At 38.9% G+C, this 27,043-nt stretch overlaps 1 protein-coding gene across 3 annotated transcripts in view; it reads left to right on the top strand.

The window, feature by feature from the left end:
- Nucleotides 1-27,043, top strand: part of LRRC28 (leucine rich repeat containing 28) — a 200,994-nt gene that overhangs the window by 149,349 nt on the left and 24,602 nt on the right. For 2 of the 3 annotated variants that reach the window (XM_068991151.1, XM_068991152.1), the window contains exons 8-10: nucleotides 13,250-13,425; nucleotides 15,361-15,520; nucleotides 16,294-17,188. In XM_068991151.1, the coding sequence (XP_068847252.1) occupies nucleotides 13,250-13,425; nucleotides 15,361-15,520; nucleotides 16,294-16,393 (436 nt within the window). In that variant the 3' untranslated portion in view covers nucleotides 16,394-17,188. Of the gene's footprint in view, nucleotides 1-13,249; nucleotides 13,426-15,360; nucleotides 15,521-16,293; nucleotides 17,189-27,043 lie in introns of those variants that run through there. The other variant, XM_068991153.1, reaches the window with a different exon arrangement.

Below are 27,043 nucleotides of genomic sequence, written 5' to 3'. Positions count from 1 at the left end.
TAAAGTTACCAAAGCCTAATAATTGCCACTTAATAGTTATTTCATGCTATTGTGAACTGAACACATCATGGAGCTTCCATCTCTCTTTACTATTTCACGATGACTTCTTACTGAGATGAGCAGCACTAACTTTCAAGAAAGGTACCTTTCCTGCCTCCTCTCCCATTTGCTATACTCTTCCATAGACATGACTCTCTAGCCACTGGAACTATTTGTATAGCCCTGTCTGCCCTGTGCACTCACAGAGCCGAAAGAGCCAAATCCCTGTTCCCTTTCCCTAGAATTATCATCATGTTAATCTTAGGTTTCAATAGAGAATCCTTAAGAGCAACATTGAGGCTAGCATTTGACTAAAGGTCTGGGTACCGTGGTCAAGCCAAGTTAATATGAAAACCATCACAGCATGTATATTACCCCCCAGAATCACTTATTATAATAAGAAGAAAGCACAGCTATAAGTATTTCTACCTTACTGTGTACCAGGTCCTATACTCATAGATTTATCTGTGTATTGTGCATAATCCTCCCAGCAACCCTTGTAATATCATCCCTGTCTTAGAAATTAAGAAAGTGGAGCTCAGAAAGATTAAGCAAGGTGTCCCAGGTCACAAAGCTAGTTGGCAGTAGAGTTACCATCTACTTTATTGTCCACACGTAACCACTGCACTGTATACACTGTCTCCCTCTTTTCCTTGGTCTAAAATCACCTCTGTATGTTTGAGCTTCTTTACTAGCTTCCTAAAAGCAAGGGTGAAGAATCCCTTTCTTTTCCTACGTCACTCCATGTAGTGGAGTCTCTGATGAGGTCGCAGTTGGTTGGCCAGGACCAGCAGAAGGACGCCTGCTCGTGTGAATTCCTCCCTCACAGCCTGCATTCTGCAGAGCTGCCCCTCTTCTCCAGGGTTAACCAGAGAAGGCATGTAATAGAAGTTTCGTAAAATGAGTTTAATTAGCTGTTTGTAGCCAGTGGTGAAGAATAGGAACTTGTGCTTAAAGAATTGTCAAAGGGAAATTAGATGGTATGTGAAACGAGGATCCACTTACTTGTTCATGTGAGTCTTTTCAGAGGTTTCTGTCAGAAACCTATCTTTCTAGCATTAGTAAAAATATGGCTTTCAGTTTTCTAAACCTTTGTTATTGTTACATTCTTTCGACAGTGTCCTTGTAGAGTTTAATCAACAGTTGTAAGGTTAAGGAGCAGCAGCTCTTAAGGCAATAACAGTATGAAGTAATTATTCATGAATCACTTGCTTGCTTTTTATCCTGTTTTTATTGTTCTATGGTTTTTCTCAGTAGTCTCATACTAAAGTATGGCTATAAAGTTTGAAAACAATATGCTTTACCATGAGTATCAGGCTTCTCCATAGCAACAGAACCAGTAGAAAGAGAGAGACTGTGTGTGTGTACGTGTGTGTGTGGGTGTGTGTGTAGGTGGGGTGATGGACACTGAGAGGGAAAGGAGAAGGAGATTGGTTTATTTTACAGAACTGGCTCATATGATTGTGGGCACTGGCAAGTCTGAAGTTTGCAGAGCATGTTAGAGACCCAAAGAAGAGCTGATATGGCAGCTTGAGTTTAAAGACAGTCTGGAGGCAGAATTTCTCCTTGAGCACTCAGTCTTTTCCTTGTAAAGGTCTTTAACTGATTAGACAAGCCCGCTCAACATTACAGAGTAATCAGCTTTATTCAAAAATCTGCTGATTTAATTGTTGATCCCATCTTTAAAATATGTTTACAGAAACATCTGAACTGGTGTTTGACCAAATATCTGGATGCCCTGGCCTAGCCAAATTGATACAAAAGTTAATCATCCTACCATGTATTGTATGTCATCAAAAGAATCATTTATTATGTGTCGGCCTGTGTTTCCAGACTTAGTGGCCATGCTGCATAATAGCATTTTGGATATGGTCCTCTCATCTGAATTTTCTCCATATTAAGAAACAGAGTAATTATAAAATAAATTTTAAATTTATTTCCTCTTCTTTACAAAATGGTTCATAAGAGTAATGCCCGTTTAACACACAGAAATACTCATACAAAATCACAGTTGTGCTGCTATAGACTCTTATATGATCATATAGAGTCAACAGAGGTTTTGAAAGTATGAGGGATAAAGAAAAACATTGGAGGAAAATTTCATATAAATGTTGACCCCATTGACAGGCCATTGTGCAGCTGCTTTGCTTTATTGTACCCATACTGGTTGTTAATTTATTGACAGTATTGAAGTGTCTCTGCGCAAGTTAATGAATAGCCATTGAATTAAAAGCTCTTGCGGTCCCCCACTGCTGTATCTGCCCTTCCCCTAAGATTTCCCCATAATCCAGTAACTAAAAGACTAATGGCTAACAGAACAGAGGGCTCTGGGACTGTGCTTTAGCACAGTGGTCCTGTTTGTTTTTTGTTCATTTTATTAGACTGTAATTTTCAAACAGGAAAGTTCACCCTTTCAGTGTATAATGCCACAAATTTCCACGAATGCATGCAATTGTATAGCCACTATTATAATCAAGGTTTGGAACAGTTCACTTACCCCGAGAATGTCCCTCATGTCCCTTAACTTTTCTTCTTAACGAGATTTAACTTCTCTTCTTAAGGAGACACACCAGCTCCTGGAAATAGGGGCATGTTTTGTATCCTTATAGTTTACCTTTTCCAGAATGTTATACGAATGGAATGACATGGGCTGCTGCAAACATATCTGGGGTTTTGTATGAACATAAGTTCATTCCACTTGGGTAATATCTAAGAATGCATTTGCCAGGTTATATGGTAACTGTATGTTTAACTTTACAGCTGCCAAAAAAGCTGCCAAACTGTTTCCAACATGACTGTGTTACTGTGTATTTCATGAGAATCCTTGTCAGTTTTTTTTTTCTTTCATACATTCTAGTAAGTGGGTAATGTCTCATGGTTTTAATTTGCATTTCTCTAATGATTGTTGATGTTGAACACCTTTTCATGTGCTTAGTTCCCTTTCATGTACAGTTGACCCTTGAATAATTCAGGGGTTGAGGCAGGTCCTCAGCACAGTCCACAATCCACATATACCTTATAGTTAGTGCTCTGTATCCGGGGTTTCTCTTTGATCTTGTCAAGAAAATTAGAGACGCCAAGGGAACATTTCATGCAAAGATGGGCTCAATAAAGGACAGAAATGGTATGGACCAAACAGAAGCAGAAGATATTAAGAGGTGGCAAGAATACACAGAAGAACTGTACAAAAAAGAGCTTCACAACCCAGATAAACACGATGGTGTGATCACTCACCTAGAGCCAGACATCCTGGAATGGAAAGTCAAGTGGGCCTTAGAAAGCATCACTATGAACAAAGCTAGTGGAGGTGATGGCATTCCAGTTGAGCTATTTCAAATCCTGAAAGATGATGCTGTGAAAGTGCTGCACTCAATATGCCAGCAAATAAAAGGTCAGTTTTCATTCTAATCCCAAAGAAAGGCAATGCCAAAGAATGCTCAAACTACTACACAATTGCACTCATCTCACACGCTAGTAAAGTAATGCTCACAATTCTCCAAGCCAGGCTTCAGCGATACATGAACCGTGAACTCCCTGATGTTCAAGCTGGTTTTAGAAAAGACAGAGGAACCAAAGATCAAATTGCCAACATCCGCTGGATCATGGAAAAAGCAAGAGAGTTCCAGAAAAACATCTATTTCTGCTTTATTGATTATGCCAAGGCCTTTGATTGTGTGGATCACAATAAACTGTGGAAAATTCTGAAAGAGATGGGAATACCAGACCACCTGACCTACCTCTTGAGAAACCTGTATGCAGGTCAGGAAGCAACAGTTAGAACTGGACATGGAACAACAGACTGTTTCCAAATAGGAAAAGGAGTACGTCGAGGCTGTATATTGTCACCCTGCTTATTTAACTTCTATGCAGAGTACATCATGAGAAGTGCTGGGCTGGAGGAAGCACAAGCTAGAATCAACATTGCTGGGAGAAATATCAATAACCTCAGATATGTAGATGATACCACCCTTATGGCAGAAAGTGAAGAAGAACTAAAGAGCCTCTTAGAAAGTGAAAGACTAGAGTGAAAAAGTTGGCTTAAAGCTCAACATTCAGAAAACGAAGATCATGGCATCTGGTCCCATCACTTCATGGGAAATAGATGGGGAAACAGTGGAAACAGTGGCTGACTTTACTTTTCTGGGCTCCAAAATCACTGCAGATGGTGATTGCAGCCATGAAATTTAAAGACGCTTATTTCGTGGAAGGAAAGTTATGACCAACCTAGACAGCATATTAAAAAGCAGAGACATTACTATGCCAACAGAGGTCCGTCTAATCAAGGCTATGGTTTTTCCAGTGGTCATGTATGGATGTGAGACTTGGACTGTGAAGAAAGCTGAAAGCCGAAGAATTGATGCTTTTGATTTGTGTTGGTGAAGACTCTTCAGAGTCCCTTGGACTGCAGGGAGATCCAACCAGTCCATCCTAAAGGAGATCAGTCCTGGGTGTTCACTGGAAGGACTGATGTTGAAGCTGAAACTCCAATACTTTGGCCACCTGATGCAAAGAGCTGACTCATTGGAAAAGACCCTGATGCTGGGAGGGATTGGGGGCAGGAGGAGAAGGGGATGCCAGAGGATGAGATGGTTGGATGCCTTCACTGACTCAATGGACATGGGTTTGGGTGGACTCCGGGAGTTGGTGATGGACAGGGAGGCCTGGCGTGCTGACGTTCACGGGTCTCAAAGAGTCAGACATGACTGAGCGACTCAACTGAACTGAACCACATTTGTGGACCAACCTTGAATCATGTAGTATCGTAGTACTTATTATTGAAAAAAAAAATCCACGTTAAGTGGACCCACACAATTCAAACTCATTCAAGGGTCAACTCTCATCTTCAGTGAAATGTGTTCCAATCTTTTGCCCCATTTTTTAAAAATTGGATGGTTTGGGCTTGTAATATTGAGTTTTGAGAGTTCTTTATACATTCTGAATACATGTTTCTTATCAAATATGTGATTGGCAAATATTTTCTCCCAGTCTGTGGCTCACCTGTCATTCTCTGAACAGATTTCGCTAGCCTATATTGTGGTTCTTCATAGTTCACCATGATAGACACACAACTCAAGATGTATTTAATCCATACATGAGACATTTTCCAAAAAATCCCATTTGGCAGATTACTATCATATTCCTAAATAAGCATTTCTTTAAATGTGGCCGTCCTGGTGGATAACCAAATACAGGTATTTGTGATGCTCGTCTCTTTAGAACATCTCCTGGGATAGACTGGACCAACAAGCCCCCTGAAAGTATTTCCTTTGTGGATGACTGATGATGATGATGCCATTTGCTTTTTATTGTTTCTCTTTCAAATTTCTTTCCCTCTGTGTGAAGGACTCAAAACAACCAATCTTTATCTGGAACTCCTTAAGTATCAATATAGAACCACTAGGTAGAAGAGGAAATTATCATATTCAGTGAGCTAGCAACAAAAAAATTCTCATAATACAGTTATATAAAGTGTGGTTTAGAAACAGCAAACATTGTGATATACCATTGTAAAAGAGAATGTCAGAAAAGACATTAGGAATTAGATTTGGGGAAGAGTAAAATTTGTATGTGGAATGACAGGATATAGAAAACTCCAGGCCCAATTTGGCCTGTAGGCAAGAAGAGCCACAGCTTATTGAATACAGTGTTCATTAGTAAGGGGTATGATTTCGAATTTATAAGGCCACCAGCGTCCATGGGTTACCTTTGTGCTTAAGTCCACTCTCTTTGGCATCAATTAAAGTAAGAGGGTCATTTCTTAAAATTTGACCAGAAAGCTTCCATATTTTGACCCTGCACATCAGTATAAATATCATTGTTGTTGTTTAGTTGTGAAGTCGTGTTTGACTCTTTTGCGACCCCATGGGCTGTAGCCCACCAGGATCCTCTGTCCATGAGATTTCACAGGCAAGAATATTGGAGTAGTTTGCCATTTCCTTCTCCAGTGGATCTTCCCAACCAAGGGACTGACCCCATGTCTTCTGCCTGGCAGGTAAATTCTTTATCCCTGAGCAGCCTGGGAAGTGTGTATAAGTATCATTAGCTTACAAAAATGACATTACTAACAATTTTGAAGCCCCTGTACGGTTCTCTCCCATGCATGCTCCTTCTGGTTCTCTAAGGTTAGCCACTATTCTGAATTATGTATTTATCATTCATTTTCACTGAGTTATGATTTTAATATATGTAAATACATCCCTGTATAGTGTATTTTCAAGTTTGTCTTTAACTTTGTGTAAACTGAATGATGCTATATATATTCCTCCATGGTATACTTCTTCCGTATAAGATTTTGTTTTTATTCTCTGACTTCTCCACTATTTTTCTGCTTCCCTTTAAAAAACGACTCTTTGAAAGCAATATCTATATTCACTTTCTCCACTTCTTTCTATTTTCTCACAGCCCATGCCCAGTTAGGCTTTTATTCCCAATTCTGCACTGACATATGATAAGCTGCACAGATATAAAGTATGCATATAGAGAAGGAAATGGCAACCCACTCCAGTGTTCTTGCCTGAAAATTCCATGGACAGACGAACCTGGGGAGCTACAATCCATGGGGTCTCAAAGGAGTCACACATGACTTAGCGACTAAACAACAACAATAAAGTGTGTGTGTGTATATATATATACACATGTAACTACCAGCTTCCCTAGTAGCTCAGTTGGTAAAGAATCTGCCTGCAGTGCAGGAGATTCCAGTTTGATTCCTCGGTCAGGAAGATCCACTGGAGAAGGGATAGGCTACCCACTCCAGTATTCTTGTGCTTCCCTTGTGGCTCAGCTGGTAAAGAATCCACCTGCAATGTGGGAGTCCGGGGTTCAATCCCTGGGTTGGGAAGATCCCCTGGAGAAGGGAAAGGCTACCCACTCCAGTATTCTATCCTGGAGAATTCCATGGACTGTATAGTCCATGGGGTTGCAAAGAGTCGGACAAGACTGAGAGACGTTCAGTTTCACCTTTCACTTTCATATATATATATATATATATATATATATAAAATTTGAAAAGTTTTTACATATGTATGTATAAACATACATGCATACCTGTGAAGCCATCACTGCAATTAAGATAATAAACATATCCACCACCACCAAAGTTTCCTCATTCCCCTTGGTAATCATTTTCCCTTCCTTCTCTTCATCCTGTCTCCAGGTAACCACTGATCTGTGTTCCGTCAATTAATTTGTATCTTCTTGAGTTCTACGTGAAACTCTTGGCTTCTTTTACTAGCATAACGATTTGGAGATTTATTCATGATATAGTGTGGATCAACAGTTCATTTTTTTATTGCTGTGTAGAATTCCATTGTATTCATATACTGTAGGTTGTTCCCATCCACTTGTTCATGGACATTCATGTTGGTTCTAGTTTTTGGCTTTATTCCAATAAAATGTTACAAACATATGTAGAATGTCTTTTAAATGTCCTAGACTTAAATTTCCTTGGGTAAATACTTAGGAGTGGAGTATTTGGATCATATAGTACATATATGTTTAATTTTGAAAGAACTGGCAAACTTAAAAAACAACCGTACCATTCTACATTCCCCCCATAATAAAGGAGATTTTCAGTTCTTACATATTTTTGCTAATACTTGGAATAGTAAGTCTTTTAGGTTTTATCCTAGGTGTGTAATGATATTTCCATTATATTTTAAAATTTCATTTCCCTAGTGAATAAAGGTGTGCATCTTTTTATGTTTTATTTGCCATCCAGATATCTGCTTGATATAGTGTCTAAAGTCTTTCTCCCATTTTTTCCCTTGGGTGTTTGTGTTATGACTGAGTTTTGAAAATTCTCTTAGAGTCTGGACAAAAGTCCTTTATTGTATTTATTTGTTTCAGAAGTGTCTTTTCTCAGTCCAGAACTGACATTTTTTTTCACAAGGCCTTATGGAGAGCAGACAGTTATTATTTTTATAAAGTCCAACTTATCAATTTGTTCCTTTATGGATCTTGCTTTTCAGTTCAGTTCAGTCGCTCAGTCGCATCTGACTCTTTGCGACCCCATGAACCACAGCACACCAGGCCTCCCTGTCCATCACCAACTCCCAGAGTCTACCCAAACCCATGTCTATTAAATCGGTGATGCCATCCAACAGTCTCATCCTCTGTCGTCCCCTTCTCCTCCTGCCCTCAATCTTTCCCAGCATCAGGGTCTTTTCCAATGAGTCAGCTCTTTGCATCAGGTGGCCAAAGTATTGGAGTTTCAGCTTCAACATCAGTCCTTCCAGTGAACACCCAGGACTGATCTCCTTTAGGATGGACTGGTTGGATCTCCTTGCAGTTCAAGGGACTCTCAAGAGTCTTCTCCAACACCACAGTTCAAAACCATCAATTCTTCTGCGCTCAGATTTCTTTATAGTCCCAACTCTCACATCCATACATGACCACTGGAAAAACCATAGCCTTGACTAGACGGACCTTTGTTGACAAGCCTTGACTAGATGGACCTTTGTTGACAAAGTAATGTCTCTGCTTTTTAATATGCTGTCTAAAGTTATGTTGGTCATAACTTTCCTTCCAAGGAGTAACCGTCTTTTAATTTCATGGCTGCAGTCACCATGTGCAGTGATTTTGGAGCCCAGAAAAATAAAGTCAGCCACTGTTTCCCCATTTGTTTGCCATGAAGTGATGGGACTGGATGCCATGATCTTCATTTTCTGAATGTTGAGCTTTAAGCCAACTTTTTCACTCTCCTCTTTCACTTTCATGAAGAGGCTCTTTAGTTCTTCTTCACTTTCTGCCCTAAGGGTTGTGTCATCTGCATATCTGAGGTTATTGATATTTCTCTCAGCAATCTTGATTCCAGCTTGTGCTTCCTCCAGCCCAGCGTTTCTCATGATGTACTCTGCATATAAGTTAAATAAGCAGGGTGACAATATACAGCCTTGATGTACTCCTTGTCCTATTTGGAACCAGTCTGTTGTTCCATGTCCAGTTCTAACTGTTGCTCCTGACCTGCATACAGATTTCTCAAGAGGCAGGTCAGGGGGTCTGGTATGCGCATCTCTCTCAGAATTTCCCACAGTTTATTATGATCCAAATCACTGAAGTTTTCTCCTGTGTTGTCTTCTAGAATTTTTAATGAACTAGATTTACATTTAGGTCTGTAATTCATTTTGAGTTAATTTTTGTATATGGTACAAGGTATGGTTGAAGGTCCTATTTTTAAGAATTTTTTTTCTCTCAAATCTGCACTTTTATTTAACTTCTTATAAAACATTTCCATGATAACTTTCGTGTACTCATCTCAGTCTGGAAGTTCCTATTTTTTACATATGGATATACAGTTGTTCAAATACCGTTTGTGTAAAATACTAGCCTTTCTCCACTGTATTTCCTTTGTACCTTAGTTGGAAATTAGTTGTCCATGTATGTATGGGTCTGTCTCTGGATACCTTGTCTTCTCTGTTGATCTGTTTGCCTGTTTTGGCACCAATAATACATTGCTTTGATTACCAAGCAATTTTAAGTCTTTAAATTAAAAAAATTTTTTTACTGTTCTAGCTGTTTTGCATTTCTATATAAATTTTAGAATCAAAGTTTCAATTTATATATATTTTTAAAGGCCTGTAATTTTAATTGTGTTGTGTCTATAGATCAATTTGAGCAGAATTAACATCTTAACAATATTACGTCTCCTAGCCTGTGATCACAATAAATGTCTTAATTACTCTGCATTTTTTGTAGGGTTCTGTGTTTATGTCTCAGACCCTGTTTTTGTTTCAGATTTACCCCCAAGTATTTCATATTTCAAATAGTATTATATATGGTGTTCAAAGTTTTTATTAATTTCCGATTGATTATTGTAACCAATAGAAATATAATTTCCTATAACTGATCTTGTATCCTCCAAACTTAACAAGCTCACTTATTAGTTCCAGCAGGTTTGTTAAGGACTATATCAGACTTTCTACATACAGCCATGTCTTCTGGGAAAAAAGATAGTTTTACTTCTTCCTTTCAAATCTGGTTGCCTTTTATTTCTTTTTTTACTTTATTGTACTGGTTAGAAGCTCTTTATTCCTAGTTTGCTGAGAGTTTTTAAATTACAGATGCATGTTGAATTTTGTTAGACTCTTTCTCCACATCTTTTGAAGTGATTATATTGTTTTTCCTTTTTAGGCTTTAATATAGTGAATTACATTATTTCCTTAAGATTAATACAGTCTTGATTAAGTAAACTTCATTTGATCATAATGACTTTATACATTGTTAAATTAAATTTGCTAAATTTCTGTTTAACTTTTTCTGTCTATGTCTATGTGTGATACTAATTGCTTCTCTTTTCTTGTTATGTGTCCATTTGGTTTTGGTGTCAGGATAATGATAGCTTCAGAGAATGAATTGAGAAGTATTCCAGTCTTTCAACTACGAGTTCAACTTCATTCATAAATGTAGGGCTGTTCAGCTTCTGTAGATCTTGAGTGAGCTTTGCTAATTTTTGTCCTTCAAAGACTTTGTATTAGTATAAAGTTGCTTCTTACCCTTTTATTATCTGTAGAAACTGGGCAATGTCTTTCTCATATTAATATTGGTAATTTATGTCTTCTCTCTGATTAGTCTAGTTAGAGGTTTTTTGAGTTTATTAATGTTCTCAAAGCTCCAGCTTTTCTGTTTTCATTGATTTATCTCTATTACTGTTTTCTGTGTTTTTTATTATCTTGATGCTCTTTATTATTTCTTTTATTTACTTAGGGCTTAACTTTACTGTCTTATTTCTGGTTGCTTTAGGTGAGAGCTATGGATGCAACACATCTTTCTTCTATTGATATAATGATCTTTTCTGTCAGTTTTAATATCTATCTTGGTTGTTTCAGTCATGTGGTTTTTTTTCCCTCATTGTATGTCATTTTTGGTTGGATGCCATGTAGTGTGAAATTTATGATGTTGATTGAGTGCAGAATATTTTTGATTTCATGTAACTATTCTTAATATATGTCCTGTGATGCATTTAAGTTAACTGGAAACAGTTTAATCTTTCAGATATGGCTATTAAGGATTTGTTGGGTGGGAATGGAATGGTGTTCAGTCTAGCACTAATTACTCACTGCTCCTGAGATAAGATTCTGCTCAGGGTCCCTTGAATTGTTGATGTTTAAGTCTACCTGATAAGAGCAGGAGCCATTTCCAGCCGTGTGGGATTGCTGGGGCACTGTTAGCCTTAATCTTTTCACCTCTTCCTTTTTCCAGCCTCAGGTAGTTACCTTGCATGTGCTGATCAGTACTCATCTGAATATTCCAAGAGGGCCTTCTGCAAATCTCCAGAGTTCTCTCTCTGTACATTATATCTCTCTCCCCTAAGGTTCTCTGTCCTGTGAACCCTTACTGTTTTGGGCACCCTGAACTCTTAGTTCCCTGTCCTCAAGTTAAGGTGCCTACCAGGCTGTGACTGAGTTAATTCTTCTCTTCAGTCAAGTCTCTGCTTAAATGTCACCTTTTCAGAAAGACTTTCTTTGATTATGTTATCTGAAATGGTATAGCTCTCACTCCCCTCTTCACTCCTGTTTTAGCATATGTGTATCTTTTAATTGTCCATCTCTCCTCAGTATAATAAGCTCAATTCTGATCTTAAGTATGTACCTAACAGAATTTCATGCTCATGTATATCAAATAATGCATACAACAATGTTCATATAGCCCAGCCCTGGAAACAGCCCATACATTTACCAGTACTACACAGCAATGAAAATGAATAAACTATAGTACACACAGTAGCATGGGTGTATCCCAGGAAGATAATGTTGACAAAAAGAGCCAGACACAGAATTTGTCATGCTGTTGAAGAAGGCAAAGCCAAACTATACTGTTAGAGTTTGAAAAAATGCTTCCTTTTGAGATACAGGTTTTGCCTAGTAGGAAGGCCAATGTGGCCTCCTGAGGTTCTTTTTGTTGAGCTGAGTGGAAAAACTGAGTAAAATTAATTGAGTTCTAGGTCAGATACTCTCTTCTCTGTAGAACCTTCTCTAATTCCCTAGACAAAGTCAGTTCCTCCATCTTCTCTGACCCAATATTAGAATAATTATATTGTTAATTATATCGTAATTATTACATTTTTCAAGGGAAGGAAGTCATTTTTTTTTTTATTAATTTAAGTATCTTGACTTGTGTATAGTAAGTTCCCTGGGAATATTTTCTGATGAAATAGTGCCTAGTCACTCTAGTATCTGACTCTTTGCTGCTGCACGGACTGTAGCCTGCCAGGCTCCTCTGTCCATGGGATTTTCCAGGCACGAATACTAAAGTGGGTTGCCATGCCCTCCTCCAGAGGATCTTCCTGACCCAGGGATTGAGCCCACGTCTCTTACATCTCCTGCATTGGCAGGCGGATTCTTTCCCACCAGCGCTACCCAGGAAGCCCATTTTCTGATGAAAGGAATGAGTAAATGTAGGAACTTATAGTGAACAAATAAGCCAAGGGCTTCTGTTTTCCAGTACTGTACCTTCTTCATTGCCTGTCTCTAGACGAGCATCGAGAGTACCTCCTATTGTGTCTGGAGAGTTAAGGTTTGCTGGCACCTGTTTGTCATTAGAGAAGAAAGGTGTTGAGGTGTTTAGGTAACCTGGTGATCTCAGACAGGAGATGGGAAGAGATTGGACTCCTGAGTTTTAGTAACCCTGTAAAGCTAAAGGAACAGCAGTGTCTCTGCCTTCTGGTTATGCATGGCTGTAGGCAGTAGTGTGTGATTTGGCTTATTCAATAGACCCTGCCAAGAATATTTTCTCTACAAGTTTATGGAAGTTGTCTGCTACCATTAAAAATCTGTTTACTTTGTTGGGTGTTTTCCACACACAAAAATTCTGTTAAACCAAGGTATTATAACTTAACAGAGTTCTCTTTGTTCCTTTCAATTTTGAAAATTTCAATAAACATAAACTTAGAAAGGGTAAGAAAATGAGGATAAATGGAGCTTACTAAGCAAATTGTGTAGACCCGACGAAGGAAATTCCTTCCAAGTTTGTCCTTACTGGCAATGCCTGGACCTCAGTGAAGATTTTAGCTGAGTTCCAAATGATGAGTCTAAATTTCTGTGCCAGATTTTATTAAGGAACCCAAGATAGCATCTGTTCACTTTGAAAAGAATTTTGGCAATTCAGCAGTGTCTTAAAATTCTAAATGTATATTTTGATTAACACATTTTTATTGGCACATAGAGTCATTTCCTTTTGGCTAACACTACTGTGAATGTGTGTCTTTCTGTAGCTGTGGTGCTCCCATTCAAGTTTCTGAGGTGAAGCTGCTTTCCTTTTCATCGGGGCAACTAACCGTTTTCCTCCCTGCTGAGGTGAAGGCCATAGGGACAGAGAAGGATCATGTCCTGCCTCTGCAGGAGCTGGCCATGAGGACTCTGCATCACACCTACCACGCTTCGCTAAAAGGTACATGGGACCTCGCTTTTCTTTTTTCCCCTACTTCTTATTCAGTGAGCTTAGGGATTGTGTTTTATGCTATTTTGATGTTCATTTTCAAAATTGTGGTAAGATGTACCCAACATAAAATTTACCACCTTTACGTGCTCAGTTCAGTGGCATTAAGTACATTTGCTCAGTTGTGCAATGGGACATTTTTTGTAAGAGAAAAGTTTAATATTTTGTCAACAATGATCCCTTTAGCAACCCCTACAGACACAGAGAAGCGTTCACTAGATATGGTGTTCAGTGAAAAGAACAGGTTACAGGTTAAACTATGTGGTTGAAATTGAAAGAAATTGGTTTTCGAGAACACATATTTGGTAGAAGTGAGAAGACTGGCATTGGTACTTTCTCCCATAAAAAAAAAAAATGTGCAAAGATCTTACCCCTAAAGCAAAGTTGGTACTTCTCCCAACATAGCAGGCTTTTGCCTTGCACCCTCCTCACATCTGAGAAATTTATATATGTAAAGGAAAATTAATTCCAGGACCCTGTGGCAGTGTTACCACAGGATGCCAACTCTTGGTTTGGAAAGTCTTTAGTAGTGTATATATGTCTTAGGTGATGTGGAGTGGACCTGAGATGCTTTAAAAAAGCACTGCTGCTGCTGCTGCTAAGTCACTTCAGTCGTGTCCAACTCTGTGCGACCCCATAGATGGCAGCCCACAAGGCTCCCCTGTCCCTGGGATTCTCCAGGCAAGAACACTGGAGTGGGTTGCCATTTCCTTCTCCAGTGCATGAAAGTGAAAAGTGAAAGTGAAGTCGCTCAGTTGCGTCCAACTCTTCGCGACCCCACGGACTGCAGCCTACCAGGCTCCTCCATCCATGGGATTTTCCAGGCAAGAGTACTGGATTGGGGTACCATTGCCTTCTCCTAAAAAAAGAAAAAAAAAAAAAGCACTAGGCAATGTTAATGAGAAAATACATTTCAAGTGTTTTTAAAACTGCTAAATGTTTTGTCCTTGCTTTAAAAAAAAGAAAAGTTCGTACAAAGACATCTAACATTAACCTCCCAGGAATGTATTGTTTTCAAAAACTGAGCAGAAAACTGAAATTATTCACCTATGAACAAATTACATTTCTCAAAATGGTTATTGAAAAATCTGGACAGATACAGAAGATAGTAAGATAATTTGTATTTCCTTCCCAAAGATGATTCAGTGAATTTTAGGTGTCACCTCATCATGACTATTTCTCTCTCTCCTGGTGTTCACTGTCAGTAGCAATCCAGGGTACATTTGTGTTCAGGATTGCCCAGACGCCTAGGATATTTTGCTTTAAACATTTCTTTTGTGTGCTCAGAGTAAACTAAGGAAAAAACATCCCATTTTTATTAATGACAGCTCATAGAGGGAGACAGGGAATCATTATTTTTCGTTTTCTTTGATTTCTTTGTTTCCCCTTTTCATTCTTTTCAGTAAGTGTAATTTAGCTTGAAACATTCTAAATCCCCAATAGATTTAGGAGGAACTTAATGAAAGTCTGTTTCAGTCTTCAGTCACAGACCTTTTTTTATTTGGTCCTTTTTTTGAAAAAGGACCTTTTTTTATTTGGTCTTACAGAAGTTTGCAGACCCTCTCTGGGTAAACCCAACAGCCTTTTTGGTCTTTGTTCTTAAAGAATATTTGGCCTTATTCTTTCCTTGCTTCCACCTCAGGACAGCTCAGGTTGCTCTTAAAAGAATAGACTTAGGGTTTCTCTTAGTGTCTAAAGTATAAAAAAAATCTTTCATTTCCAAATAATGTTATGTTTTCATTCAGTGCCTATCAGATAACAAAACTTTCCACCTACAGTACTTTTCACTAACCGAATTTACTTGTTAACAGTGAGATGTATTATAAGAAGCCTCGTTCAAGGATGTCTCATTTTTTGTTTGTGTATGATTTTTCTCTTGTGTTCCAGATCTGGACTTTCTGTCTCCAGTCTCGTTACCCAGAAGTCTCCTGGAGCTGCTGCACTGCCCCCTGGGGCACTGTCACCGGTGCAGCGAGCCCATGTTTACGATTGTCTACCCCAAGCTCTTTCCCTTGAGAGAGACGCCAATGGCAGGGCTGCACCAGGGGTAATCATGCCTAAGTGGGCACCAGGGCTTATACCTGGGCGAGGGGTGGGAACGTGGGGAGGGGTGGAGGACACACGTAAAAAGTGCTGTCTAGTCAGCAGCTTGAAAGGGGCCTAGAGTGCTTCCTGCCATACAACTAAATGAAACAAGTGCACATTTTCAGTATAATAAGAAAACTGGGTTTCCCTTTATTACATTTTTGATCTTGTGAAGAATGGTTTTATTGTATATGTTGTTTAGAGTACTTCATTCTTTGGAGAAGTGTTTTCCTGCTGTTCCCCTATTCACAATAGTCTTTAGGCAGGAGTGTAAGAACAAAATATTTGTTATATAATGGGTCCAGCCCAGCCCTTCTATTTAACTCACATTGCTAACTGAAAGTGTGTGGCTGAACATTGTGTGTGTGTTTCTGTTTTGAATTTCTAACACTTCCAAATGGCATTCTCTTGCCACTCTGTTTCTTGGCACAGTGCCTTGAATTTGCAAAGAATGTTAACTAAATAAAAAACTCCATACTGGTAGTTTAAAAAAGAATACCAGACAATTAAAAATAGGACATGAAATGAAAAATCTTCCATTAGCCCTGCCTCAGCTTATAGATTTTCTAAATTTAGGATCTTCTAAGTTCGCATTTTTCAAAGTTGAAAAAAAAAAAGATGCTATAATACCTCACTTTATCCTCAAATGTGGTATTTTGGATTAGTACATTTTTCAGGAAAACTTGTTACCCCTATTCAGTCCCAGAAGCATTTCCTTTATAATCATTTTTGTAGAATGAGAGCAAGCGTGGGCAGGGTACTGCACCTCTCAGAGCCTCAGAATGGAGCTGGAACAGCCTGCTGGGCAGGGCATCTGAGGATCAGCAGACGATGAAGGCAGACACCTGGCACATAATGGGTGCTCAGCAAATGGTAGTTACCTTTCCATCTCTCTACCCACTCCTTCCCCAAACTGCATTTGTCTTTTTTCTTACCTGAATAATCCTGTTTTGCTATACTTTCAGTTCCTGTTTCAACTTTCTGTATTTTTAGTTTCCTGCTTCTTTGCCGTGCCTGCCTCCAGAAGCCCTCCTCCAAACCTTGCTAATCTCCTCCTTCTGATCAGAGCTAAAAGGATGGAGTCAGGATTTGAGTGTTAACTACATGAGTAATATTAACGAATGAAATAGGCACATCTGTAAGAAGCAGTAGGGAATATATTGATCAAGTCACCGGCCATGATTCTGACTCCTTCCCTGGGAGATCTTGGGCAAATTGACGTAACATTTCTGAGCTTCATCTTTTCATCAGTAAAATGAACTTAGTAATCATATCTATTTAAAAGCTCATTGTGAGGATTAAATGAGATTATTTTATATAAAGAGCCCAGGATGGTACCTGGCATGTAATACATATTGAGTAACTGTTAACTGTGATATCTTTTTGTAGCTCAAAAACTTAAAAATTTATTTTGTGTATATGTCTTTAGCAAATGATGTTTATATTAGTAAGATATCATTATAGGAAAATCTTAAATTCATTAAACTGTAGTAAAATCCTTCTGCATTGTTGTTGCACAGCTTCCTGTAGAGGACATTTCCTTACAAAAAATGTAAAAATGAAAACAGTGCAGTATGGCAAGGATGCTCTGTTAGCAGCTGATAAAATCCTAAATACCGATTTAAAAGCTAAATTTTCATTTCATCATGGTAATTAATTTGTGAAAATAAAGTAGATCCTTCAAATGAAGTCATTTTTGTGTTATCTTTACATAAAATTTGGGAAACTTATTTGATAAGTATTTGCATATTCTATTTACTGCTACTTGTTTCTCTGCTTCAGCCAGTATGAATATCTTATATTGCTTTAGAACATAAATAGAATATTGTTAGTTTAGTAAAATGAGTGTATCAAATACATAGATCATAGGCCATGCCCTTTTGTTAATCTATGCCAGAAGTGCCTATGTTTATAGCAAAAACTGAAATACCAAGGTACAAGCATGGCTTTCTGTGGTGAGTTAATGCTAAGATTTGAATTTTAGAATTTGTATATTTCATTTGATCCACTGGACTTTGCTCCTTCCCATGTTGCTATGGAGATTATATTAAAAGCTTTGAATTTAGTTCCTAACATAGTCTTTAAAGTACTTTCTTTTATAACTGAAAACAAAATACTTGAATCTCAATAGCTTATTGCTAAAAATAAATCAATATTTTTAATATCATAAATTCTAAAAGGTCTTGACAATATTGTTTTTAAGTTTTCTAATATATTCAGTTCAGTTTACATTGCTTGTCATAAAATAAATCAGCGTAAAAATAAATAAATAAATAAATCAGCGTATCAGCCAATATGTAAATTAATGTGGATATTTGGCATCATTTTAAAGGCATATATTGAATATGCTTCTAAAATACCAAGTCTCATACAAGTATTAGTTCCAACCTAAGTTTAATACAGAGTCAAGTAAAAAGAAATTGCAGTATTTTGCATAAACAGTAAATACCAAAATCTTCAAATATCTATAGAGAGAATAATAGCTAGTATGTTCATAACTTTTGATCACAATAGGCATAGCAAGTTTTCATTTCCCCAAATTACTGTTCATTTGTTAAAATGGAGAATGTCAACTCAGAGGATTATTTATTCCTAGAACATATGTCTGGCTTTTCCCACATGTGTATGAGCCTTATAAATTTTGTATTTCCCAATAGGAAATCCGGCTAATCAAGGTTTTGCAAGGGTGTTTTATTCATTTCCTGCAGATGCCTCAACAGAATACCACAGAACTGTCTGACAAAAGATCTGCTGTAGATGTTGTCTCAGAGATCTGAAGGCTAGAGACGTGAAAGGATTGGTTCCTTCTGAAGGCTGTGACAGAAGGGTCTAAACCTTGTAGATAGCCATCATCTCCCTTCTCTTCACATTGTCTTACTTCTGTGTGAGTCTGTCTTGGTGTCCAAATGTTTATAAGGACACCAGTGACATTGCATTAGGGCCCTTCCTGATGACCTCATCCTAACTTACCTCATTACACCAGCAATGACCCTGTTTCCAAATAAGGTTACTGTTTTATTCTGCTAGGGTCACCATACAAACAAACAAAATACCATAGGCTGGCTTAAACAACAGAAATTCAGTCTCACACAGAAGCTGAAGTGTGAAATCAGGGTGTATATGGTTAGGTTGTGCTGAGGGCTCTCTTCCTGGTTTGAATTTAGCTATTTTCTTGCTGCCTCGAGTGGCAGAGAATATGATCACACACATGCACACGGTCTCTGGTGTCTCATCTTATAGGGTCACTAATCCTATCATCAGGACCCCACCATTATGAACTCATCTAAGCCTAATATCTCCCAAAGCCCCATATCCAAATACCATCACACTGGAGATTACGGTTTAAACATATGAATCAGTGGCAGGATGGGGGGGACACAATTCAGTTGATAGCAGTCACATTCTGGGGTTTTAGGGATTAGGACTTTAACATGTGAATTTAGGGGGATACAGTTCAACCCATAACAGTCTGTCCTCCAAAAATTCATGTTCTTCTCACACACATAATAAATTCATTCCATCCCAGCACTCCCCAAATGCTAACCTATTCCAGCATCAACTCTCGAATTCAAAATCTAATCTTAAGTATCTAAATCAGGTATAAATAAAACTCAAGCATAACTCACCATGGGACAGAACTCCTCATCTATGAATCTGTAAAACCAGACTGGTTATCTTCTTTCAGTATACGATGGTTGGGACAGGCATAAGATAGACATTTACATTACAGAAAGGAGAAAAAGAGATCATGAGTTTCAGAAAAGTCCAAAACCTAGAAAGACAAATTCCATTAGATTTTAGTACTTGAGAATAATCCTCTGGTTAGACGCTCTGTCCTTTAGACCCTCTGGTGAAGTGGCCTCACCTCCTTAGCCCTGAGTGAGGGCCCTGCTCTCTAAAACCAAGGAAGTTACCCCACCCTCTGGAATTGGAGAGGTGACCCCATCCCCAGGGTTATTCTTCCCTTTACTTGACAGCTTGTTTCCTGCCTGTGGCATCCCAGAAGTCTGACAGCATTTCTTTACCCTTTTGCATCTCTGTCCCCTCCAAGCTGTCAGCATTTCTGCTGAAATGGTTGAACAGATCACAAGTCTCACACCTAATCTTTTAAAGGTTGTCTAGCTATACCCTTGGTGTTTTCTCCAGAACATGCTTTCTCATTTTTTGCAGGTAGCCTGGGAATTTCCCAAATCTTCACGTTCTGATTCCTTTTTGCTGAACAGCTCCCTGAATTTATCTCCCTCCTCTCACATTTTACTGTGAGCAGCAAAGAGAAACCAGGCCATGCCTTCAGGACTTTGCTTAGAAACCTCCTCAGCTAAATACAGGCGTACCTCATCTTTTTGTGCTTCATTTTACTACACTTCACAGATAGTGCAGTTTTTACAAATTGAAGGTTTGTGTCAACCCTGCATCAAAAAAGCCTATTGGTTCCATTTCTCTAACAGTGTTTGCTCACTTCCTATCTTTGTGTCACATTTGGTAATTCTCACTTGGAACTTTTTCATTATTTTTATACTTGTGATAGTGGGTCTGTCATCAGTGATCTTTGATGTTACTCCTACTACTCGCTGAAGGCTCGGATGATGGTTAGCATTTTTCAGCGATACTTTTAAATTAAGGTATACACATTGGTTTTTTAAAACATAATGGTTTTGCATACTTTCGACTACATTATAGTATAAAAATAACTTTTATATACACTGGGAAACCAAACAATTTGTGTGACTTGCTTCATTACACCATTTGCTTTATTGTGGTGGTTTGGAACCTAACCTGCAATATATCTGAGGTATGCCTGTACCCAAGATGATCACTTACAAGTTCTGTTTTCCATTCAGCATAACACAATTCAGTTGAGTCCTCTGTGCTTTCTAACAATGATGATCTTTCTTTCATTTTATAATAACACATTCCTCATTTTTGTCTAATACCTCCTATTTCCAGCAACATCCTGTTCACGACAATACATGTGTTGTCTAAGACAGTAGAAGCTTTTGCTATAGCCTACATTTCATAGGATTTTTCCAGGCAAGAATATTGGAGTGGGTTGCCATTTCCTCCTCTAGGGGATCTTTCCACTCAGGGATTGAACCCATGTCTCCTACATCTCCTGCTTGGCAGGCAGATTTTTTATGATGGAGCCACCTGGGAAGCCCCTTTTCTGTAGTTTTCCTCTTTCATTTGTAAGCCCTCACCTGATATTCTTTAATGTCTATATTTCTACCAATAGTCTCCACAAGGCAAAACTCTTCTAGCCTCTACTGCTTAATTTCAAAGTCACATCTAGATTTATAAATGTTTGTTACAGCAGCTTCCCTTACCAGTAGCTGAATTTGTATTAGTTAGCAGTCTCCAGAGAAACAGAACGTGTATCTCTATCTGTAAATAATAAATATAGGCAGAGATTGATTGCTTTTAAGGAATTGGCTCACGTGATTTGGTAGCTGGCAAGTCCAAAACCACAGGGCAGGCTGGCAGGCTGGCAATTCAGGAAAGAGTTGATGCTGCAACCTTGAGTCTGAATTTCACAGGGCAGCAGGCTAGAAACTCAGGTAGGGTTTCTATGTAGCTGTCTTCAGGAAAAGTCCTTGTGCGTCTTTGCTCTAAAACTGATCGGATGAGGCCCACCTACACTATGGAGCATTATCTGCTTTACTCAAAGTCTGCTAATTTAAATGTCAAAAAGGGCTTCCCTGGTGGCTCAGACGGTAAAGAATCCACCTGCGATGCCTGGGTTCGATCCCTGTGTCAGGAAGATCCCATGGAGGAGGGCAGGGCAACCCACTCCAGTATTCTTGCCTGGAGGAATCCCCATGGACAGAGGAACCTGATGGGCTACAGTCCATGGGGTCACGAAGAGTTGGACACGACTGAGCAACTAAGCTGCAGCTGCTGCTACATCTGAAAAATACCTTCACAGCAACATCTAGAGTGGTGTTTGAACAAATAACTGGGTCAAGTCAAGTCAAGTTGATAAGAAAATTCACCACCATACACATTCAAAAGGTCTCAGTTAGCTCACCAGAATGTTTTGAGACAGAAACTGCCCAGAAGCCCAGTGTTCCTTTCCATGTCACTTGATTAAATCTGGTCCATAACAGATACTAACAGTGTATGCTTTGGCGTTGGTGTGGTGACATGTGATATCTCTGCTCTTGCACAGTAAATCCCTGGGGCTGGAATGAAAGAACTCATAAGCATTAGGGGGTCAGGAGACCCAGCTGGAAGTTGAGCTGTGTTACTTAATACTGTAAGATAGGTACTATTATTAGGAGAATCATGCCGTCCATATGGTTCAACCTAATATAATCCCCATGTTATGGGGGTAGGAGGGTGTGGAACTGGGTCTCAGGAAGGTTACAACCTGGGCCGGGACCTCACAGCACAGCTAGGATTTGATCCATTTAGCAGTCTGGCTTCAAATCTGTGTTTTAGACACTATGCTATAATTATTAATAGCTACTGGATAAATCACTACCTACAAAGAAATTTTGAAATACTGCTCATAAAATGAAGATAAGCTCTAATATTCTGCACAAGATACTTCTGAAAAATATATATGTGTATACATGCATGTGTGTGTGTGCACTAAGAAATCCCACAGGATGTAAATCTAATTGTAAACTGTGATCACCTTGAAAGGGAAGACTGTAGGGTTATGGAGTAGTCAGGTGGGGACTTTAATTTTCAGTTCTGTATACTATAGAATCATTTGAATATTCTCAGTAAGGATGTGTTTTTATAAATATACAAAATAATAATAAAAAGTAGTGTATAGCTAAAGTGAAAAGAAAGTGAGAGTTGCTCAGTCGTGTCTGACTCTTTGCGACCCCATGAACAATACAGTCCACGGAATTCTCCAGGCCAGAATGCTAGAGTGGGTAGCCTTTCCCTTTTCCAGGGGATCTTCCCAGCCCAGGGATCGAACCCAGGTCTCCCACATTGCAGGCGGATTCTTTACCAGCTGAGCCACAAGGGAAACCCAGTATATAGCTACAAACAAACAACCTCAGTCGTGTCCGACTCTTTGCGACCCCACAGACTGTAGCCTACCAGGCTCCTCCGTCCATGGAATTTTCTGGGTAAGAGTACTGGAGTGGGTTGCCATTTCCTTCTCCAGGGGAAATTCCCAACCCAGGGATCGAACCCAGGTCTCCTGCATTGTAGGCAGACGCTTTACCATCTGAGCCACCAGGGGAGGGACTTAAGAAAACCTTTTGCTTGAAACTTTATAAGGTTAAAAAAGAAAAGGAAAGATTCTGGTAGCAATTTTTAAGTTAAAAATGTTTTTAAACAGGTTACATAAGGTAAGGTAAGGTAAAGTCGCTCAGTCGTGTTCGACTCTTTGCGACCCCATGGGCTGTAGCCTACCAGGCTCCTCTGTCCATGGGATTTTCCAGGCAATAGTACTGGAGTGGATTGCTATTTCCTTCTCCAGGGGATCTTCCCGACCCAGGGATCGAACCCGGGTCTCCCACATTGTAGACAGACGCTTAACCGTCTGAGCCACCAGGGAAGTCATGATACCCAATTTTTGTCAGCCATGGGTATATATATAAATACATATAAGTGTGTGTGTGTGTGTGTGGTTTAAATTGTTTGAATATGTAGGAAAAGTCTTGATGGCTCACCAAAGCACTGGTTTTCTTTGAGTAGTGTTGAATTTTTGCAACAAACTGGTATTGCTTTAAAAGTTAAAAATGATGTTCAATTATTAAAACATTAGCTGGCCAATGGTTTCTTTTTTACTTATTTATTTATTTGCAGGGGAAACAAAATAAATTTTTTCAAGTCATACATTATCATTGAAACAAAATTAGAAAAAAGAAGTCTGCAAAAGGAAGTGTATCAGATGGAAGTACTGCCACTGGAAATGACAGCTCTTATAATATTATTTAGGTTAAAGTAGAATATCTCTTAGTTGACTTCTTAACTGAGGATCCAGATTCTTGATGCTTCCTATTCCTTTTTTTTTTTTAATCAGGGTAAGAGCATTTAACATGAAATCTACCTTCTTAGCAAATGTATAAGTGTACCATACAGTATTAACTGTAGGTACTGTATTATACAGCAGCTCGCTAGAACTTACTCATCCTGCATAACTGAAACTGCACCCACTGAACACAACTCCTGCTTCTCCCTCCCATAGTCCCTGGTAACTCACCATTCTGCTTCTGAGTTTGACCATTTTAGATATCTCACGTAAGTGGAATCATGCAGTATTTGTCCTATAACAGGCTTATTTCCCCTACCATATTATCTTCCAGGTTCATCTATGTTGTTGCAAAGAGCAGGACTTCTTTTTTAAAGCTGACTAATATGCCAGTGTGTGTGCGTGTGCGTGTGCGTGTGCGTGTGCGTGTGTGTGTGTGTGTGTGTGTGTGTGTGTGTGTATGTCTTAGTTGCTCAGTCATGTCCAACTCTTTGAAACCCCATGGACTGTAGCCAGGCTCCTCTGTCCATGGGGGATTCTCCAGGCAGGAATACTGGAGTGGGTTGCCATGCCCTCCTCCAGGGGATCTTCCCAATCCAGGGATTGAACCCCGGTCTCCTGCATTCCAGGCGGATTCTTGACCGTTTGAGCTACCTGGGAAGCCCTCTATTGTATGTGCAATCCATATTTTCTTTATCCATTCATCAATTGATAGACATTTAGGTTGTTTCCATGTTTTGGATATTTTGAACATGGGAGTGCAGATATTTCTTTGAGACTCTGACTTTAAATCTTCTGGATATATACTCAGAAGTGGGGTTGCTGGATACGTTCATTCTATTTTTTAATTTTTTGAGAAACTGTATTCCATAGCGACTGCAGCATTTTACATTCCCCCCAACATGTATAAGGATTCCAGTTTCTCTCCATCCTTGCCAACACTTACTTTTTGTCTTTTTTTTTTTTTTTTAGAGCAGCCATCCTGACAGGCATGAGGGGATGTCTCATTGTGGTTTTGATCTGCATTTCTCTGATAATTTGTGATGTTGAGAGCCTTTTCATGTACTTATTGGCTGTCTCTGTGTCTTCTTTGGGAAAATGTCTATTTTTAAATCAGATTGAGTTTTTTTTGCTATTGAGTTATAGGAGTTCCTGATATACTTTAGATCAGTCCATGATTAAATACAGGGTTTGCAAATATTATCTCCATTCTGCAGGTTGCATTTTCCTTTTGCTGGTTGTTTACTTTGCTGCTTGGAAGCTTTTTAGTTTGATGTAGTCCCTCTTGCCTATTTCTGTTGTTTGTGCCTTTGGTGTCATAGCAAAGACCAATGTCAAGGGGCTTTTCCACTGTTTTCTTCTAGAGGTTTTATAGTTACAGGTCTTATGTTTAGGTTTTTAGTTCATTTTGAGTTGGTTTTTGTGTATGCTGTAGGATAAGGGTATGCTTTCATTCTTCTGCATGTAGATGTCCAGTTTTCCCATGCCATTTCTCGAAGAGACTGTCCTTTCCCATTGTATATTGTTGGCTTCCTTGTGGAAGATCAGTTGGCTGCCTGTGTGTGGGTTTATTTCTAGGCTCTCTACTCTGTTCCATTGGTCTATACATCTGTCTTTATACCAGTACCATACTATTTTGATTACTGTAGAATATTTTGAAATCAAGAAGTATGATGCCTTCAGTTACGGTTTTTTTCCTCAAAATTTGTTTAGCATTCAGATCTTTTGTGAGACAATATGAATTTTAGGATTCTTTTTTTCTATTTCCACTATTAAAAAGCCATTGGAGTTATTTCCAAATAGCTCAGAATAATGGATCCACTCAGTTATTATTCTGTCCAGTCAGTCAGCAGACATGCTGTGAGCTGGACACTGTGGTGGTAAGGATACCATGGCTTCAGCTGGCTGCTTTCAAGCTCAGATTTACAGAGCTTGGTTCTTTCAGGAGTTCTCCCTGGTCTTTTAAGCCTGAGTGGTTACATGAGAGAACAATATGTCTGCGTAACTGTTGTTCCTAGGGGCCCGTTTGTTAGAGAGTGTGCAGGACTTTGTCTGTTTGGACAAGTTAATACTCCTTTTTCCCACTCATTAGTAGTTTATTTTTAAATAATATCTTCTGTCTAATTCCTATATGATTAAATGACTTATCACTTATGAAATATTTCACATTGCCTTACCCTTGCTTTTTGTGGGTATTACTTTACAACAATAATGCTGACATTATTTTCTTACTTATGTTTGGGTTGTTTTTTCCTTTCAGCAAAAGCCTATTTGTTGGCACCCTCTTTTTTTTTTTTAATTGAAGGATATTTGCTTTACAGAATTTTGCTGTTTTCTGTCAAACCTCAACATGAATCAGTCATTGGTATACATATATCCCCTTCCTTTTGAACCTCCCTCCCCATCCCTGTAGGTTGATCCAGAGCCCCTGTTTGAATTTCCTGAGCCATACAGCAAATTCCCATTGGCTATCTATTTTACATACAGTAATGTAAGTTTCCATGTTACTCTCTCCATACATCTCACCCTCTCCTCCCCTCTCCCCATGTCCATAAGTCTATTCTCTATGTCTGTTTCTCTGTTGCTGCCCTGTAAATAAATTCTTCAGTACCATTTTTCTAGATTCCATATATATCTGTTAGAATATGATATTTATCTTTCTCTTTCTGACTTACTTCACTCTGTAGAATAGGTTCTAGGTTCATCCACCTCATTGCTAAGTCGCTTCAGTCGTGTCCGACTCTGTGTGACCCCATAGATGGCAGCCCACTAAGCTTCTCTGTCCCTGGGATTCTCCAGGCAAGAATACTGGAGTGGGTTGCCATTTCCTTCTCCAACGCATGAAAGTGAAAGTGAAGTCGCTCAGTCATGCCCAACTCTTAGCAACTCCATGGACTGCAGCCCACCAGGCTCCTCCATCCATGGGATTTTCCAGGCAAGAGTAGTGGAGTGGGGTGCCATTGCCTTTTCCGTCATTAGAACTGACTAAAATGTGTTCCTTTTCATGGCTGAGTAATATTCCATTGTGTATATGTACAACAATTTCCTTATCCATTCATCTGTTAATGGACATCTAGGTTGATACAGCCACTATGGAAGATGGTATGGAAGTTCCTTAAAAAACTAGGAATAAAACCACCATATGACCCAGCAATTCCACTCCTAGGCATATACCCTGAGGAAACCAAAACTGAAAAAGACATATGTGTCCCATTGTTCATTGCAGTACTATTTACAATAGCTAAAACATGGAAGCAACCTAGATGTTGGCACCCTCTTAAGATGACTTATGAAATTTTGCATGGGTCAAATATTCTTCAAGAGATTTAAGTAAATTATTCTTAACTGTTTCTTTCCTCATTGTGTCACTCAGCACTTCTGTATTGACCATCTGCTCTGTGTGAAACTCTGTGCTAAGTCCTAGGGATTCAGCTGTGATTAAACCACCTGATACTTGTTTTCCAATACATATCTCACTCCTAAAGGTCTAGGGCCTGACAGCTCTAGTAGAGAAACTATATATTTAAGTCTTTGGTTCTGCACACAGAA

The sequence above is a fragment of the Capricornis sumatraensis genome, chromosome 19, assembly GCF_032405125.1.
Source record: "Capricornis sumatraensis isolate serow.1 chromosome 19, serow.2, whole genome shotgun sequence".
NCBI classification, from domain to species: Eukaryota; Metazoa; Chordata; class Mammalia; order Artiodactyla; family Bovidae; genus Capricornis; species Capricornis sumatraensis.
Note: the sequence above shows the minus strand (reverse complement) of the source record. Positions and strands in the feature narration are given on the sequence as shown.